The sequence below is a fragment of the Schistosoma haematobium genome, chromosome ZW, assembly GCF_000699445.3.
Source record: "Schistosoma haematobium chromosome ZW, whole genome shotgun sequence".
Taxonomy (NCBI): domain Eukaryota; kingdom Metazoa; phylum Platyhelminthes; class Trematoda; order Strigeidida; family Schistosomatidae; genus Schistosoma; species Schistosoma haematobium.
In genome coordinates, this window is record NC_067195.1 from 23,244,080 (window position 1) to 23,265,719 (window position 21,640).

At 32.9% G+C, this 21,640-nt stretch overlaps 1 protein-coding gene across 1 annotated transcript; it reads left to right on the forward strand.

The window, feature by feature from the left end:
- Nucleotides 1–1,130: 1,130 nt before the first annotated feature.
- FOXC2 (forkhead box C2 (MFH-1, mesenchyme forkhead 1)) lies at nucleotides 1,131–19,533 on the forward strand (the record flags this gene model as incomplete). Its single annotated transcript, XM_012940797.3, has 4 exons — nucleotides 1,131–2,344; nucleotides 9,752–10,616; nucleotides 16,054–16,578; nucleotides 19,120–19,533. The coding sequence occupies 4 exons, from the start codon at nucleotides 1,131–1,133 to the stop codon at nucleotides 19,531–19,533; spliced, it is 3,018 nt and encodes a 1,005-aa protein (XP_012796251.1).
- Nucleotides 19,534–21,640: the final 2,107 nt, after the last annotated feature.

Sequence of the window (21,640 nt, forward strand, 5' to 3'; positions counted from 1 at the left end):
TTTCTGCTAATGCACGTCAGCTGTGATGCATGAGAGATGCTTGTCTCATCTTCAGAGAGCAAACATACTCTAAAGGAGTCCTGTCCTTATTAGTTAGTCTCTGTTTAATATGGATTATACAAGTAGAAGACGTATGGAGTTTGTAAGTATCTAATCATAGATACGTTCTAAGTTTTGCTCTAGTTTGTGAAGCTTAATGAACAGAGTCAATCGTAGCACATGTGACAGAACTTAGTGCAGATCGAATCCTGTCTGTCAAGAAGGACCTGATATACATGAAATTGACTACTACCTAGTGACCAATCAAATCTCAGTCCTACAGAGGTCAGTCGCGACCCAGATAGCTCAGTTATAACGTCTCTGACTGTTAAACAAGATTATATGAGGTCGAATCCGTCAGGAGCATCAGTTCCTTCAAAATTACAGGTACACCTCGCTAGTGTGTACCAAATAGTACGAAACCTAGGCGTAGGGTATCGACTATCTCCAGCCACCAACTTACATTAGAACTAGTTAGATTCTTCTCATTATTCCAAGTAAACTAATCTATTGGTTCAAATCAAACGAATTATCGCCCTCCAATACTTGACATTTAATGGTCAACCAAACAGACAAAAGTAGACAAAATTATCACTCTTTTAATTAGGCATTAAATTCTCTTTTATTACCTTATCCTTGAACTAATCAAGTAAAATTACTAAAATATGTTGGATTTGCTTTGACATTTTATGCGAAGCTCGACATTCATATTCTTTCTAACTTAAAAACCAGTCACGAGTTGCATACAAGTTTGTCGTTCGTTTTCATAATTAATACTCATTAACAAGTATTAGGATTCTATTTTGTGACCCCTCCCTTACGAAATAAACTGAGGTGTAAATGACAAAAAAACATTTGTAGCGTCTTCATTGGTTAACAAAGTAAAGGAATGAAGTTATAACGCTTCACTTAACCAATCAACTATTGATATATTTTATTGCTAAAGTACTTAAAAATAAGCTTAATTCCGATTGGTCAGTTGGAGAAGAACATGAAGAAGGACATAATGAGCTACTTCATGATAACGTGGATGGGAAACTTATGACGAATTATATTCCAGAATATTTAAATAATAGTTACAATCTCTTCATATGCTACATTCATATCTAACTGATATAGGTACTCGTAACCCATCGATTACCTCTAAACTATGGCCTTCATATAATCTAGAAACTGCTAGTACTGTAAATTTTCATAGCGCTCCCGACAATAATAGTAATACTTTAAGAATAATTAATCCAGAAGGTTTTCCAATGAATCGTGCAAGATTTCTGACTACATATGAAGAATCACAGAATAATTTAGAAACTTATTTAACAGACAGTAGTAGTGATAATAATGGTGCGTATATTAGACCATTTGACCTGTGCTCTCGTTCAATCCCGATCTATTTTCCTACATTCAATAATTATCAGTCATCCGAGAATATAGAACTTGAAACAAATCCAGCGAGTGCAAAGCCTATCAACCAATTTCCAGACTATTCTCACATACTAATAAACAAACATGTCCATGGCACTGCTACTAATAATGCTAGCAATGATTGTGATTGTAATAAAGTGGATGAAATACAGAATTCACAAATAAAATCTAGTTTTTTTGATGCGGGATTAAATTTAACTACAAATGGCTATCAACAACAAGGATTAAATAACTCGATAACTGAAAGTAATTCTTATCTGAAACAAAATAACAGCGATATTCTTAATACAAATGCTAAATGTGAATCAGAAACACCAACTGCTAGTTTAAAATATCCTTTATGTGTTCCACATCCATCAGAATTACCAATAGAACATTTTAACTCTTTTAAAAAATTCACTGAAATGACAATAAAATCAACGGAATCAAACCAGTCGTTAACAACAAATCTTCCAACAAGCTATCGACTTCAAGGATATCCTATTCATCAAGCAAGAAATGATTTTTTGAATCCCTATACAAACAACTTTAATTTATCGAATCCAACGTCAAATCGTACGTTATTTAATGATATATCCTCTTTTATTTATGATAATCAGTTATATAATTCGTCCTTAAACCATACACTTCCTTATCAACACAATTTGCACTTACAACATCAGTTACAACAAGAGAATGCTCCAAGAGAACAAAGTCATCAGAAGCAAACTAAACGAAATGATCCAAATAAGTTTTCAATAACTACAAATCAGTCAGAAGGAAATGTTCAAGACAGTTCGGTAAAACCACCATACTCATATATCGCGTTGATAGCAATGGCCATTTCATCCCAATATGATGGGAAAGCAACACTAAATGGAATTTATCGTTATATCATGGATAAGTAAGTTGACTTGTTTTATAAATTGTGACATAAAACTTCATTCATCTCTTATTCTATGGTGACAATTCTTTTGTATTTATTTGATAAATATTCCACAGGATTAAAGATTTATAGGGACTTTTCCATGTAAATATATTTTTACATTATGAACTGACTTTACTATGGTTTACTGGACAACTGTTTTCATTTATTTCGAGATACCTTATTAGTGTGTACCAACTGCCACCTCAAAGCTCGAATCCAGAACTTTGAAATTCGTAGGTAGTGAGTTATCACACAATGCTTTACACTTCCAGCTTCAATCACTTCATGATATTGCCTTACTTCCAGTATGGTTTAACTGTTGGTGAGAGATTCACAGTAAAATTTAGCTAGTTCATCTATAAGCCAATCATTAGAGAGTAGTGATTTGTGATCAGCATGAAATTTTTATTCATCTTCAGAACTTTAACAAATTAAATAAGGTAAATTTTAAAACGTTCATCAGTGTGTCACTTATAAGTTTCGGGGAGATTATTTCAAGTGATTTACAGACTAATGATAGCCTTTGTTAAAGACTGACTAATTGAAGACCAGAGAAAACATGATGTGTTTGTTATTCCTCATTAATGGATCCTGACTGAAATGAAATCCAAGAATTTAGGTCTCATGACAAATACAGTTCTGTTCATTTTTCATGTTTATCAGCCACTGTTCATAACTTCAAATTGAAATTGTGGACGTCACAGGTTGAACAGTCAGAAAGATTGTTAATCTTTTTTTAAAAGTTCATGATACTCAGTGACAAATATGAAATTTGAGTGTAAGACTATCTCATTGTAGCTTTTCAATTGTCTATAATTCAATTAGTTAATAGCTACGATAGTGTTGTAGTGAATTTCATCATTAGCTTTGTGGTTCAATTCATGTATATCTGTCTGTATGGTAAGGAGTTAGCTATATTTTGACATGGCAGTGATTAATTATTAAACTTCGATTATGTACATCGAAAATTAACTTGTACGTCATGGAATCTGATCGTTGTTTTAATAAAATCATATGCAATATGAGTCATTAACACTGACATGATCCAAAAATATATAAAGGAGAACTAACCTTGCATTTCAATTTCATATAATAATGAATTACCTTATTGTTTATGAAACGCTTATGGTAAATCCTTGACACGTAAACATTTTTGTAAATTGATTATTCGTTGATCTCGAATTTTCATGATAACATCCGTTATCATTGAAGGCTTCGTTTAAAGTAAAGCTTTACAAAGAACCTGTAAAAAGCGATAAAGCTAAGAAAATAAATATCAATCTTTTTTATTAGCACAGAGAGTTATGGAGATTTTTTGATTTTGTAATATAATGTCACAGACTGATTTTCGTTGGACAACTAGTGGAAACCAGGAGGCTCTGAACAAACCATTTGTCCTATTACGGGAATTTTCGGGAGTGCACCTCCGTGACCCCATTCATGTCAGGACCTGAGGCCTCTTACGGTGACTGCTTAATCTTCAAACAAAAATTGTTTTGTTGTGAAGAAAAAAGTAAGGTAAATAGACTGAATCGTTTTAGTGGAATTTATTTCATCATGAATCAATACCAATTGAAAGATCATTAAATACAGTGGAGCATTAGACAGTTGTTAGTCTTAGTTTAGGACTAATTCATTTGAAAAGTTTACCAAAAAATACATTTACTTAACAATAATTTAATGCTCATCAGTGATCGGCTCAAAAAGTATTCTAAATTCCAACGAGAAGTGTGTAGAATCAATCAGATTAGGCGTAGGAATATGACTCAACACTGATATCTCTGATGAGATTCTGGTAGTGGAATTGTGAGTGCTCATTAATATGCATAAGTCCTATACAATGACAAAATAGTCCTCGTTTAACAATTCATTAGTTAAAAAAGCTAATTACAAATTAAGTTCATCGAATAATTATTAAATATTGATTTATCCCATACTAAATAGTCAGTATATAAATCCAGCAGTTTGACTTTTAATCGTAAATTAAATTAGACAATCGTTTTTATCGTTACAAACCATAGCCTGAACATCCTATGTACAAAAAGTAACTGAAGTAGCTTTGTAATTGTTTGTTTCAAAGGGTTCTAGTTCTCAGTATATCTAATACTATCTGAAATAGTAAGATAGATCCCAAGTGTTCTGTAATGACAGGTACATCATTTGGTTTAAGTATGTTGACAAAAAACTCACCGAATATGCAGTCGTTTAACTTCACACTTAATTTATTATATTTTCGAATTGTGACACATCTTAAAGATGCGTTTTTTTAGGAAACATTTTTTTTCGATGAATGATTGAAACATGTTACTGATGGAATTTCATAGTCTATATATTAGTCATCTACACCTGTGGAGTACAATCAGCTTAGCAACATATAATCTTCGTTGGAAAACTTACTTTTTCACATTTGGTTTAATTGAAAAGTAGAGTAACAAGTGTTGAAATTGAAAATAAACGAATCCTTGAGAATTGATTTAGAAACTCTAGGGAATATTTCCATCTTCCAATTCTTTTTCCCTCTCAAATTATTTACCAATAAAAATCAGTGAATGTAATGATTGCTTATGTGTGTGTGCAGTTAGTGTGTCACATGCTTACTATTTAACTGACAGAATATGGAAAGACAACGTTATTAATGTCCATTACCGAACCTAGGAACTTATTCAATTGTCATAGTTTAAAAAAAGAATACTTTAGTGAATCAACTTACTGAATCAAGTAATTATTTACACGTAAATTAATGAACAGAATTAAGTAAGGTTCAAATCAAGATGTCACCAATGGATTTCATCATTTCTGTAATAATTTTTTTCTCCCTCTAGTTAGTAACTAATGTCAGTTCGTATTTCAATTTGTTGGGCCAAGTGGTTTAACTTACCACTATATGACAAGTAACATTGAAAGTACTAGAGATCGCCCACACCATGAATTCATCAGATGAATGATATTCAACAATTAAAAAAGAAAATAATTCATAAAAACAACTGTGGTTAGTGGTCAGTATGTTTATCAACCCGCCCTTCCACTAAATCAGTTGACATAAAACCATTCATTTCCAGTTATGATGGATTACTTCTGAAAGGAAAATGTTTTTATCATGATGGTTAAAGAGGTAACAAACGTTATACAGAGAAGTGAATACATATTTTAACACTTATTAGAAAGATAATAACTACTGTAAAATGTCATATATTGAAGTCGATGACACTTACTGAGGTGATTGGTTCAATAATTTCCTACAGCTTGATTTACAGAATTAAGACTACTCAGACATAATTTGGAGGGTAATAACATCAACTAGTGTTTTTAAAAAATTGATACCTAACGACACAGAGAGAAAGTACCTGACAAGTTCGAATCTACATGTTATAAGGCAATAAGTGATTTAATAATCCCGGGTTATAATTAATGTGATTTTATTGCTAATTTTATTCATGGAAACCAGTTCCAAAATCACCATTTAGATGAATTTTCTACGATTGAACCACCCTGCTGACTTTCGTTTGTTTCTGTGTTCAATGAAGAATTAGAATCGCAGTTAGTATTAAAACTATTCTACCAGAATAGTCTGATATAACAGATAATCAACAATTAAGCAATGATGAAAGTAAAGATCACAAGATAAACAATAAATTTGGTCTTTTACTAGTTCCACCACGCTTTACGGGGATGTACTTGTGAGTAATCGCTGCCTATAAAGAAACTAGTATATATTGCTCCCTGGTTTTCAGTACTCATGTTAAAATAGTCCATTTTGCAGTGTTAAAAGATTGGATGTCTAATTCTTACCTATTAATTATTTTAAATACAAACAATCGCATTGTACTAATAACAATGAGAATAACAACAAACTTAGATATCATTACATTATCTCGATAATTATGGGAATCTTACCACTTCCGGTCTTCTTTTAAATATTCATCCTACTTTTTACATATTATAATAGATCAGAGAGATAAAATTTTACTAAGGTTAGCACTATCCAAGAGGGTAAGTAGGATCAGTTAAAATGACCAAATACCACTTTGGGAGAAAAAAACCCAACTAAATTTATCAAGATGAATTATATTCCAATGAACAGGATGTTGACGAGTTGAAATAGACAAACCAAGAACTGAATTGTTTTTTTTCTTAGTTTTTCGATATCCTCTCAAAATTAATTGCATAAAGGATAGATTATCTTATTCGAAAAATATTAATATTAGTGGTAATATCTTTATATGTAATCATAGTAAATGCTTATTTTTTATCATACAATGGCAAATGTATATGACTGTGTTTGATTATTCGTGTGTGGATGTGTGTGCGTCTGAAGACAATAGACGTAGATAAATGGTCATTGCATCGTGATGATTAAATGTGACGGTGATCAAGAATATTTTTGATATTTCTCATTTCTATAGTCGTTGATGATATGTAGTAGATGTGAATGGTTAAGAAAAAAGCTTTGACTTTTATACACTAGTGGTGTATATGTATACATTTTTCCCTGTGAAAAAAACATAAATTGGAATGTTTACTTAACTCTCAATAAATAGATCGTAAATACTCTGCAAAAGATTTATATACATTCAGTTCAATGAAATACCGCCAAATTAAATTCATTCTCTTCTACCTAGTATAAATTAAAGTTTTGTTCAGAACCTGTTTGGTTAGGGATAAAATAGACAGTTGATTGTTAAGCGGTTGAAGGAAGTTGGTTCGGGACCTTGCATTTAGGTTTCGTGCTATCTGATACTTGTCAGCAATGTATATCTAAAACCTGGAGGGAAATGATGCTTCTCGAAGAATTCGGAACCTCATTGCCTGGCTTCACAGGCTAAAACTTTACCACATGACCAACCTCCTGTACAACACATATTCAAAACTGATCGACTACCGAGTAATAACTAATGTCTTGTCTATCTAGACCTTATTACTAGCCAAATTCAATGTATTAAATTGCAATGTAACGACTAATCTTAGTGATTAATTGAGCGGATTTTACTGCTCCTAAATTTTAGCAAAGGAAGAGAAATAGTTAATGTTTGGTACATGTACATTCTTATGATGTCTCAATAGTAAAGTAAATCTGAATATGTGATTAAACTAAATGATTTTATTAACTTTTTGCCATTGTCTAATCATTATCTAAGTCAAGTTGTATAAGGTAAAAAGATATCTTAATGTAGAGTAAATTCACGGTAAAGATTTATCTTTCTAGAACTTTAAATTCTATCTTTTTTTCTTTAAATAATAATTATTGCTGAGATATGCAAGTTACATTAACTTTATTTTGATTATCAAGTAATCCTATTTAACGTAAATAACTGTCGAAAAATAAACATACAGTTGGACAATATAGTCACAGAATAAAGTTATACATGTAAGTCATTAAGTACTGACTCAGTAGTCTAGAAGTAAAGGTCTCTTGCCGGAAGATGAAAGATTCTAGGTTCTATCTACGGTGGGTCCCAAGTTGAGACAAAAACATTCGTCTAGTGCTTCCTGGTTTTTCATGATTACGTAACTATGTGATGTAAACTGTGAAGATAAAATATAGTGGATTTCATGTCGGACATAAATTAGTCATTACAAGTGATAGTAGCTGATCAACTCTCCACCTATTATAGCGATTTGACTGAATTCCGGAAGACGAATCGTTGGATTTAAGCTTAGTGGCTCAAATGCATATATATCTTATGTTTAATTCGTAGATAAGTCATGTGTACATACTTCTGACAAATAAATAAAAAACTGATGTTCAGTGCTCTCTTGTTTTCAATAGTTCCTCCAATCATATCACGATGTAGGTAAAATTAACTGAAAAATAGCATATGCCATAAATAAACTAATAAAGCGAATTATGTCTTACCTGGAGATACTTATAGTACTAGGGGAGAGTGCATGAGGAAAGCTGGAAAGGATAAGGATAAAAGATAAGGGGAGTCAACGCCTCGACAAGCATATAGAAAGTACTTACATTTAATGAGAAAAACAATGGACAATAATCAAGACTAACATCAGCCTAAGAGTAAGGCAGAAATAGAAGTGGATAGCATAAACTTTCAAAACCGCTACAATACTGTTAATTATTTAAGCATTTTACAAGAAATATCTAATTCAACTATGAATATATCCATTGAAGTTTTGATATTTTAAAATAAACATTAGGTTTTTATGCTAGGGTAAAGGCAAGGATTGTCAAAATAAGGGCCGCATTCCTACATATGGAACTCAAAACAACTGTCAACCAATACCAAAATCAGAATCTTCAATACGAACGTCAAGACAGTCTTACTGTAAGAAGTTAAAGAGTGGAGAACTACAACAACTATCATCAAGAAGGTACTAGTATTCATTAACAGTCGTCTGCAGAAGATACTCAATGTCCGTTGGCCGGAAACCATCAGCAACAGCTTACTGTGCGAGAGAACAAATCAGCCTCCAGCTGAGGAGGAAATTAGGAAAATACGTTGGAAGTGGATAGGACACACATTACAGAAATCACCAAATTGAATCACGAGGTAGTCCCTAACTTGGAATCCTGAAGCGAAACGGAAAAGAGGAAGACCAAAGAACACACTAAGTCCAGATTTGGAAGCAGACATGAGAAAAATGAATGGCAAATCGAAAGAACTGGAAAGGATTTCCCAGGACAGAGTTGGATGGAAAAAGCTGGTGGGTGGCCTATGCTCCTCCAAGAGGGGTAACAGGCGTGAGATAAGATAAGAAGATTCTATGCTAGACCCATTGATTTAAAACCAGGAGGCTCAACTATATGATGAAAGTTATTGCTACTAATAATTATCATAACAACACTGTTAATATTAATAGTGTGGAGTTCATTATATACCGCTAACTCCATTTATTTCAAGTTAGTATGAGAAATATCAATGTACTTAATAAAGTAATATGAAGAGTTGGCAATTTTACTGAAATTATGTCTTTTATATAACAATTAATCAGCTCTTTAGTAAAATTACTTTTTATTTCTTTATAATATAAAATTTATCGACATCTTTATCTTTGAACTCCTGAGCCGGGATACAATGGTTTATATTGTCTGACTTCAATTAATTGTTAATGGTGCACAAATATCTCTCACTGCTTTTTGGGGGCTAACAACATTGTGTCCGATATGTTTAAGCTCCAGTAATCATGACTTCTCACTGGAATTCAAAAAAATTTCCCTCAAAATTAGTGAAGTTAATGGCACTTATCAGTGCTAGGGTTCATGATCTCTAATACATTCGACAATTTCCATAAAACCCGACTATGATTGTATCGAAATGTTTATGATTTTTGTTTAACTGACAACTATAACAAACATACGATTTTTGATTATAATAATGAATTATTTTTATTTTTTACTTTTTCGATTTTTTTATATTTGTAATATAGTTATCCATATTATCGAGAAAATAAACAAGGTTGGCAAAATTCTATTCGTCATAATCTAAGTTTAAATGATTGCTTTGTTAAAGTGCCTAGAGATGATACGAAACCAGGCAAAGGTTCATTTTGGACTTTACATCCAGAAGCACATAATATGTTTGATAATGGTTCATATTTAAGACGTAAACGTCGATTTAAAACTGATCTTACTTCAACAGAACGTTATTGTAGTATGAAAAAACGTAATTTTATTGGAGAGAATTTAATGAACTCAATCAAAAAGAATTTATTAAAAAATAATTGCAGGGATAATCTTGATGATTCAAGAACTAATCTTGAATTGACAAATGAAATAGATGGAACTAATATTAATACTAATTACGATGACGAAGATAATTATGGCAATGAAAGAACTGAATACTGTAATGACAATGATGACAGTCATCTATCAGATAAAGACAAAAACATTGCGAAATTAACAGATGGTCAGATCTCATCAAAATCAAATTGTTCATTGGGTTCAACTACGTTTCAAACATCTAATGAATTTATGGAAGTGAGTATTATTACTAGTACTGTTACTACAACTAGTGATACGATTACTCAAACAATGAAAACATCAAGTACTGCATATCATCCATTGTTGTGTTTACAACGTCAAGTAGTAGCACATTCCGATTCAAACAATAATTCTTTAATTAAAATGGGTAATTTTGTGGATTCTAAACAATCTTATCTTAATTTTAATATACCGATAAAATATAAGGATGAATTTTGTCAAGGTCATACTCATGATTATTACTCATCAGGTGCTATACCAAAACATTCTGATATGATAAAAAACTTAAATGAGTCTTTTCAAAATGATGAGGTTAGTTTATGTGTTGAATTGTCAAGTTGACGTTTATTCATAACCTATTTAGAAGTGTACAAAATTTTAATATCCAACCACTAAGAATTTCTGTTCAGTATTTCTTACAGGGAAAAAAATTGCCGGATTGTCTAACGTGAGTTCATTTCAAAAAAGGAAATAGGTGTTTACAAGTTATTTCAATACGCTAAAACTATTCTAACGCATTCAACGCATACCCATGTAAAAGAAATATCTCAACCAACCGTATTGTCTAAACAATTGCCTGTTGAGCTAACAACTATATGGTAACTTCCCAGTTTTTATGGCACACTGTTTACTGGCTTAGAATATATGGTGTTTAGATCTTCGTAATTTAACCAGTCGGCGGCTATAGAACAAAAGTATAGTTTAGGGTCACCTACTGACGTACAAAAACCTACTAGGTTAACGGTCGCCGATCAAGAATCCACAATCAACTCTGTCCTGGGTTCTTCTTTTCAGCCGTACCTAAGTTCTTCTCATGGTTTTCATATGCGTTCTTTGATATTCCTCCTTTTCCCCTTCAGGATTCCAGATTAAAACTTGTGACGCAGTTCGAAGGTTTCCGCGCAGTTTTGCCTATCTACCTCCAGCGTCATTTATTAATTTCTTTATCAACTGGAAGTTTATTTATTCAATAGAAGAATGGATTATTGTTGATGGTCTCTGGTCAAGAGATCTGAAGTATCTTGCGCAAAAGGCTGTTTATTAGTGCCTCTGAGTTTCAAGTCCGTACAATAGAATCGTTTTGGCATTTGTATAAAAAATGCTGACTGAATTGTTGGCTGAGAGTTCTTTTGAATTCCAGATATAATTCAGTCGTAGGAATGTTGTCTTTGCCTTGCCAGTTTGTTTTATGACATTTGCATCAGAAACGTCATGCTTATCAGTGATCCAGGTGTTTGAGGCTTCCACCTGTGTCAGAGCTTCACTATCATGTGTGACTGAGTTGGTGCCCCTTATTTTGCGTTTTCCTTTGTGAACCTTGAGGCTTATTTCTGCAAAAGCCTCTGATATCTCGATTGTTTTCTTCTGCATTTTTTATTGTGTATGCGACATAAGGGTTAATTTACCTGCAAAGCTTAAATCGTTTACTTGTGTCCAAGGTGTCCGCCGTATTCTTCTCTTTCTTAGAGATGTGTAAGTCTTTATAATCTAGTCAACTGTTAACAGAGAGAAAGAAGCTGAGGGTAGATACCCTTGTCTAAACTGGCGTCTATTCACGACAGTTCCTTGTAAAAGTCCTGCATGATCTTCAGTGATTGGCTTCCGTCCTTTATTCTCGATTGGTTGATCTGGATCACTATATTTCCTTGTTAACTTAATGGTTTGATGATATATTCCTTTCATATTTTCTTCCCTTGCAGCTTTTCCTTCGCCAGTTACCTGGTCTTCTTCTAACGGAAATAGATTTGCAAGTCTTTCACCACTCTCATTTCTTTCTCCTAGTCCATGTCACCTAACGATACGTTCGTATCCACTGTTCGACATTTTGGTCACCTGTCAGAAGAATCAGGTATTTTTCTGGACATTCATCTAACATGGAATACGGTCTCATACAGGACTGATCTTTACCGTCTCCACTGATATGATCTTTGGTGGCATAGCACTGGATGATATTCACTGTAATCCCTTCTGTTGTTTTGAAGGATGCTTTAATGATCATGTATCCATGAGTTCTCTATCCCGTAAGCGGTTTTCTTACTTCTTTAGAGAGCATATATCCAACTCATTATGTGTGCGTGGCATTTTCTCCCGATTGACCGGGATACAATAAAAGCTCTCTTGAAGTTGATCTTTTTGTCCAGCTTATGTTCAGTTGGTTGCGTTTATTCCAAGCAGAGACAGGTTGTATCTTCTAAGCCGTGTGATCCTCCTGAGCTCTCAAGTTGTTCGGGAATCCCATGTTCCTGTGTTTATTGCTGCCTTGGGTGTTTCAAGGGTTGTCCTCCAAGTGGCTTCCAGAGACTTAGGTTTCACTGTGTGGAGTCATATTTTTTCTATATGAAGGTCCTTCAACTTTCAGTGAAGAGATTATTCAGTTTTATGCGGTTAGCTTTGCTGTAGCTGGTTCTGCTTTGAGGTACGGTCGCTAGTCTTACACCCAACCTTTCTTTATTACCCAAACTTAGGAGCAGCAATAACTCCAGAGGGGTTCCAGATGGAGTTAATAGCTTGGAGTACTGCACCTATGCATAGTTAATCGATAAAAACAACAATGTTATAGATTTAGGTAAACGTGTTAACACAATAACATGAGATTTTCGCTACTGAACTTAACATACTGTGCCTACATAATCTTTGTTTTCTAAAACTTGAGTTTTTTTATTAACACACCAGTATGACGTAACGCTGTCTATGAATAAAGGAAGTTGACTTTTAACTGTGACAAAAACAGACAATACTCGAAAAAATTGTGTCATTAGTCTAAATTCATAGTCCACACATACTAGACACAGATTTCTTATTGTTTAGAATTGTCAGGATTGATTTTGTCAGTACACAATCATTAAGTGGACATGTTGAAAAGGTATTGCTTTCTTTTTATGAGAAATATTTTCTCATACTTCTCTTATATGTAAATATTTCCAGTAACATTTAATTGGAACCAAACGTCATTTACAATTTGCTATCCATTATCATCAATTAGTTGAATTCTTCATAAATGAATTATATTAAATTAAACCAGTTGAAGAACGAGTTCTATGCTATCGCTTTTCAATCACATTGTTTGTGTGAAGTCTGGTAATATTAACCGGCTGCCTAATCCAAATTAGCTATACTGAGCTTTGAATTGATAGTCTATTTGGCTTTAGTTTGAATTCTGTCATCTATAATCTACCGCGCCTGAAATATCACGACACGGATTGTTGAAAATGTTTTACCATCAAAAATTTCCCTTCATGTAAACTTTACGAATAATTCAGATTTAAAATAATTTTGCCCTACCAACAATTTGATAATAATTTAACATTTGCCAATACAAAAAATAGAATAGAATGGATACAATACAATCACCAAAGATTTATTCGAGAACAACAAAATACATTTAGTGATGATTCATAGACATCTATTCGAGTTACAACTCATCTACAAATTATAGTTGATATCAAATCAAGTTATGAATTTGATGAGCTAAACATTCCGAACCTGTGACGCAGATCTAAGTACTATTATAAATGTTATGATTTGTCTAATGTTTTATATACATGAAAACATGCTTGTCGGTAATTATCTGAAAAATTTCTTCATTTTATAAAGTAAAATGTCTCAGAAAAATGGCGTAATTTCAAAACAACTTGCTATATATATATATGTCTGAATCTATTATAGATTCCTTGGCAGAAGATACAATGAGCTCCATTGAATCTGCATTTTAATTCCCATGGTAGTAATTAATAAAGGATATATTTTGAAACAAGAATTATGGGCTATTCCGTTTCGAATTAGTTTTTGCATCAAAAATGATCCTGGAATAGTACATAAGTTAGGTGACGTATTTTAGAGGATTTGTTTATATCCAAAACAACTAATTGTATTGTTTACAATTAATAATTTTCAGATCTGTCTGAAACGCATTTTTCTAGTGACAGACGAAATAGCATCTGAAGACAATAGAATAACTTGTACACATTGTGGATGAACCGTATTGATTAAAAAAGAAAACCATAATGAATAAAACATATATTAAAAAAAATACAAACATCACAATTGCACTTTGCATGATCATCATTTACTAGTTAATAAATTTGTAGAATAACAATAGGTTCTAAGCACTTTATAAAAGGTATTTAAGTAAATTTTGCAGTTAACAGGAACTGTTGGTTGGTTGAAACAAATCAAAGCTATTAACAATTGTTGCAATAAACAAACAGTTAAGAAACAGTTAGCCTATACGATTATGCATCTCGAAAAGTGAAACAGTAAAGTTTATTGATTGACTGTTAATCCGATTACAGATATGTTAAATTATTAGATGATTATTAAAATAATTATCTTTTATGAGTTGGAAACCGTTTTCATACTGAAATCGAACAAATGAAATATATTTTCTAGTTTTGAATTAAATTACCCAGAATATGATCGAATTCACAGACATCTGTCAAGTGATACAATGAATGTTTTCGAAAATTGATTATATGTAATATGGTCTCATGTGACATTTGACACTATCAGATTCGACAGTTATTGAACGATACATTTATAACTTTACACTTCACTCTCATTTAAACGGTATTGTGTCTTTGGTTTATCCCCTATATATATCACAACAGAATATTTAAGCGGATATATATATTAAAACCCCTCTAACATTTTGTTATACGATTATAAGAATGATGAAAGGGGAAAAAATTAGTTTATTTAATGTCCTGAATCATTTTTTGTGTAACATTAAAAGACAGAAAAGTAAAAAGATACACAACGCTAACTTCTGCTGCATAAATTCTCATGTATTTGTATTTATGTGTATATTTGCTACTGTAGATGATGGACTGGTTTCCTTGTACAAAAAACCAGTTTGTTTAATCATTGATAAAAAAACTTCAACTACCCAATTCATTATTTATCTGCTTAAAGAGAAATACATTAGTCGATCTAAATAAAGGATAGAAGCACACAGAATAAAACTTATCACATACATCCAGTATACAGAAATATGATCCAATTCAAGGGAGACAATTCTAATCTCTAATAAAAGGAATTTATCACTAACAAGTTTGATACAAGGGAATGAAGACAAACAATAAACACCAAATAACTAGTTTATTGGGGACAGATTCATGTGGTTGGATTTGAGATAAACCTTAAATGTGAGAACTAATGATACTAATCAGTTACCCAAACCGAATTAGGTAGTGTTCGAACCTGCTGCTTAGTGGCAGACAGTTAACCTCCCTAACCACTGAGCAATCGCTCCATAAATAACTGCCAGTAAAAAAGTGGAAATAATTTAGATTAAACAATGTCTTATAGATTGTGTATTAGATAGAGGTAATTTTCTTTTTATTATAAAACGGTATCATTTAAAAAATAACTACTGATATTCCAAAGGTATTCTAATAACAGTTTGATCCTGGTTTGGGATTTATTCTTTGGGTTAGCTGTTAAGCACACGATATTCTGATATGTTAGACATGTGTAGCTATTTGGTACCTTATTTGATAGAAGCTATATATTCGTATCGAATTTCTTTGCATAACTGTCTGATTAATCGTTAGTTACACTATGTAATTAAAGTTGCAGGAAATTCATAATCGATATAAGACTGGAACAAACGGAGTTTTATGGTACAAATATGATTTTCTGTCGACCAAATTACAACCCTATTGTATGTCACGGATAAAACACGTTTTTAACCTTCGAATTTAAAAGAAACATTTAATTAAATAATTATTTTGTTTTCTTTTTTTATAAGGTTGAAAGTAATGCCAGAAATAGTCATCTGCAACAAGCAATTAATTCAATCTATACAAACCAATATCAATATCACATACCTGAACATATACAACAAAATAAAATTTATGATTTATCATCATCATCATCTATGAATATTCAATTGAACAATGAACACCATAAATCGTTTCAAACGTTTATGCCAACTGAATCGGATTCAGAAGCATCCCATAATATGAGTAATAACAATTGTGATAATGTCAATAATGATACAAATCAAATTCACCTGTATGAAAAGTTACCGGGATGTCCAAAACCCAATGTATCATCATTTCATTCTAAAGGAAGTGAATACTTTGATTATCCATGCTGGTTAAGAAGTGAGAATTTCGCTACAAATATGTGGAATAAAACAACGGAAATCTGTGCCTCCGAATCAAATACCTCATTAATAAACAATCAGTCATCTTGGTCAAAATCACCAGTGAATGAAATTACCGGTCAGAGTATAAATGAGCTGAGTCATAGTCAACCAGATTATCTCCAGGTAATATGTGTTTATTGTAAATTTTGTTTAAGAAACAATACCAACTCATAGTAAGATTTAAACCTATTCAAATATTCTCACCTACGGCTGCTTCACGAATATAATTATTCGGGTATACTTTGAAACGGTTTCCATAGCGGATTAGCTTTAGATAGTGAGCCATTCATATATGGAAAGCATTGGATGACCGGGTTATCTTAGTTCGTAGCTCTTTAACGGTACCCAATTACGATCCTAATATTGATCGGATTAAGGATCGTCTGGTCTTATATGGGATGTTTTTATTTGTAGATCAGTATCGAATGGTTCAGATTTCCACTTCATTCAAATTGCTAGACCCAAAGGGCTTAGGTCCGATCCGTAACAAATGCACACTTCTGCGAGTGAAGGACCTCATCATTAGTCCCTAGTTCTTAGTTATTCATGAGTTGGTGTTGATCCGTGACGAAAACTTCGTCCAGATCTAACTGGTTTTTAAAACTAACGAAATAGACAATGATGAATTCCATCTTCAGTTGTTAACCTATTTGTTTTTTAACCGAAAACAAGTTTTAGTGAATTTATAAGAGAGTTTATCACTTCTCATTGATTAAAAAACCATGTATATTTGGTGGATAGGTATTTGAAAAGCCTTGTGTTTCCTCAAACTCGTTTTATAAGACTAGGTCATGGGAAACATGAAAAAAGGAATATGGGAGAACACTTGTAGCACTAATAGTGATTAAGAAAACACTTATGTCCTTAGATATTTTAAGCATATTATCTCTATTATGAAGAAGTTAGTTTGAACTGTACTACCCATTGAAAAACAACGTTTCCTACTTATTCAGATATTTCCTCCACACCTGAAAATTTCTTCCTGATTATATTAATATCATGTACTGAATACTTGATTGATAGCTATAAACTTTAGGGAATATTAAAGAATCAATAATTAGAGCAATTGTGGTGCATGCTTCTTATGTTTGCAAATATAAGTATTATGAAACACCAGTTGGAAGTGGAATATCTGCGAGTAGAAGGTTGAGAAGATTGGCATGAAGAAAAGAGAGAAGAGAACTGAAAGTAATCAAGCTAACAAAAGAAATGAAGGAACAATGAAGCTTGTGAGAGACAACTGAAAGATGATGTGCATATGATATATTTGATCTATGATTTTCATATTTTACTACACTACTATGTGATTGTGCATCAAACAATAAATTGGGTTTCCTCACCTGAAGTCTTCGTTCCCTACATTTATTGTAACTACCAAAGGAGAGGTGGAGAGGGTGAAGTCAAGCGGGCCCCGTAGTAAGGCCAAATGAGGAGGTGCTAGTTAGGGCGTTTTGGTTGACGGAGAGGAGTGTTACGTCCGAGCACTGGAAGGATGTCTGATGTAAATTGCCTAGCGGGTCGACATTGCTACGGAGGTCAACACGCCGGCTGGCTTGAAATTTCTGCGGGAGGCGTAGCGCAAAATAAAAGAAGGAGGGAAGCGACACGGCAATCAGGATGACCGTCTAAGGGGGGAGGACTAGTGTGGTGTATGCTACTTATATTGACAGATATCAGTAACATGTATCACCTACTGGAAGTGGAATGCGTGCTAGCCAAAGATTGAGAAGATTTAATGGAAGAGAACAGAAAGGGAAGCAGGGAGTAATTGCAATCACAATAGGGTTCAAAGAATGATGAAGTATGTAAAAGGCAACTGATGGAAAATATGCAAATTATGTATTCAGTGTATGATTTTCATACTTTACGAAAGGACTCTGCAATTTTGCACTAAACAACAAAATGGTTATTTCCACCTGGATTTTTCGTTCACTGCAATACTATTAAGTGTGCTAGTGGGATTCGGAGTTTCAATGTTCTGATTGTGTTCTACAAAGATAATGTACCATGTGGTAAAATAATCTGTAAGGAATGGGTTATGTTGCTATTATTGTTAATTTCCATCTTCACTATGGAGTACCGAGTTTCCGGAATCAACAATAATTTTTCTCGAAATAGTCTCTGTATGATCATTTACTACTGTCTTACAATGTTGTCATGGTACAGCAAGATGAATGGTGGAGAAGATTTGTAGCTCAGGTGGATGATTTTGGTGGAGTTTTGTTCTCTGACCAAACCATCCAGCTCAGAGAACAAAACTCCACCAAAAACAGCAAGATGAATGTTACGATAGAAATATATGGTTAATGTTCGGTGGAAAATAATAATAGGTTGAATATTTGGACACTTGACTTGATACTAAAGTATTGAGTGTTTTGGTTAGTTATAGAATTATTTTAGATATACATATTACTTAGAGTGTGTATAACATTTATCATAATCAAAATATCACTATAAACGGCGTACTTCATATATTAGGTAGCTGGAAATAACCAATGAAACACTTTGGGTTTTATGCATGGTTTTACTAGTCTGGCAACTAGGTTCGGCGAGGTCCTTTGATAGGACTTGGCCATCTGTAAAGAATAAGAATAATGACTTAAATTAATACGGAGTAATTTATTTGTAGTGTAAAACGTATTTTTATCATTATTTGTTCTACAGGCTCTTTTCCAGGTACAAGGTAATCAAGTGTCAAGTGAACACATATTAAATCCATTAGGGTCAATGCAAATGACAGCAGTTACAATTGTACAACGATCAAATATGGAGAGTCATCAACAGAACAATACTTCTGACAGCAATCAAAGTGTTCATTGTGAAGCATTATGGAATCATAGTAATTCAACAAATATTAAATGTCCAACAGCAGAAATAACTACTGATAAAAAAGTTGGAATTATTGAAAATTCACTTCTTGAAAGGTATTCAACACGTAATGTCAATGGCGAAAAAATTAATCATAAAAATCTAAAACCTAGCCTTGAGAGTATAAAAGTACCTAATACATACACATCATCGTGCATATCTGGAGTCGAAAATTCTTCAACAAGTTCGAATGAGTCACATTTAATTTGACTGCTTCAAGCCAATCATCAAAGAGATCAATAAAATATGATTATTATTTAACTTAATTCTTTCTTCAGTATTGTGTTGTTGGATAACAATTAACTCATATTATAACAGTTTTATTAGAGCCTCTGTCCAAATCAAACTACTGAAGTATCACTTGTAATTTATTTGTCTTCTTCCTTTGTTTTCATATTTTATTTCATGTTCATTACCATGAGATAGAACATGTTTTACTTGAGTTATTGAAAAGGTTATTAAGTCGACTCACATATACGGCGCTAAATCTGTTAGTACTGTACATGTCTCCATTACGATAAAAATAAATAATTACAAAAATAGACTTGAAACTATTTTTCTGTGTTCTATCGTTCTCATCCCTTGTCAATTAATCAGATTTTAATTTTTATTATAGAAAATTAAGATTACAATCAATCAGTTAGCGTGTATCATTACTGTCAAACCCCCTAGAAAATATATCATTTAAATCTGATAACTGATCGTTCTAACTAACTGTTCATCTTTTTGGGTCGCTTTATTGAATACCAAATTAATTCAACCTGATTTTAAATGTTTTTGATCCTAGTTTTTCCTTGTTGTGTGCTTGAATTTGCTTGATAAGGCAATACCGAAAACCTTTTGAAATATTTCGGGAATGAACATATTTCAAACAGTGTCGTCAGCAGCCTATGAAGTAAGGTCTGGAACCTGTGTATATTGAATTATATGATGCACGGATTGATGTAGCGATTAATTATTGAAGTGAGTGGATTGATTAAACGACTTATCGTAGTGTTATATGGCTTGCATGCATCGATGAGGGAAGTAATATAATGTCAAGTAGCTATTGAGACAGGATAAAGCATCACGCATGAAAGCTGTGCATAGACAGAAACCTATAATTAATTACATGAAGAAGCACAAATCAATAGGAAAATAAGGGTACCAAAATGGTTGCAAAAACAAATCAAATAACCCAATACGAGATCATAAACATCTATCATCCTCTGTTGCTAAACACGTAGTTGAACAGGTCAAAAGCTTTTTATTCATATATGTTGGTTGTTTAGAGCTTCCCAATGATATTTAGGGCTGCAACTGATCAGTCTCTTTTGGTATACGTGCTTCCTGTGCCGATCGCTTCGATATTACCTGAAAGTCTAATATATCGCATAATTCAGAAAACATTTGTCTTCTTATTGCATTGTCCACAATCGAATGTCACATAAACGTTGTTTTATACCTGTTTGAACAAGCATTAACTTGCGTAGGTTTCTGTTCTAAGCGAATATAAGGCCGTTACAGCTTTCGGTTTATAATTAATTATATAAGAAGCAATATATATCATTGTTAAAATACCGATTTTGTACATAACTATATATTGCATTCGTTAATATTCTTTCTTGTGAAACGTGAGTGACCAGAGACAATAAAAATATTCTTACTAAATTGGAATGGTTCTCAGCTCTTCTGTATCAAATTCGTTTTATGTTGTAGATTATTTTTAAAAGATGCCTCATTTCTATGTGAGGGTATCCGAAAAAACACGTGTCTTCTGGTATGTCAATAAAACAACTGGTAAATGGACATTATTATTGGTATGGTGGACTTGTGGAGGTCGTAGTATTTCCATAACTGAAATCACGAGTCAATCTAAGCTAGACCACAATTAAAAACCTTGCAGCACTGGACGGCTGTTTCAAGTTCTGCTTGCGAGGTCGTGAATGAGCACTGCTGAGTCCTATACTAGAACGAAATGACCCTCCAGTTTCCAATGGTGGTCTAGGTTAGATCAACCCGTGATTTCAACTGTGAAAGTGAACACAAGACTGAAATATCTCACTCATTCTCACTTGTCTCTATTGCACAGTTTGAAATTTTTATTACAGAACTCTAGAATGTGATTCATTTTACGCAACCCTATGGTATTTGATGTGCTTCTATCCACACGATCGGAGAAAGTGGGTTTGAAAAGTCTATGAGGACAGCTTAATTCCAGTCTATAAGTTAACTGAATACTAATAAGTGAAGAAGTAAGTCATTCGGCATTCAACTGTTGGGTTGTAATTGTGAAAAATGCAACTATCTGCATCATTTTTTAGAGTATGGGAGCTTC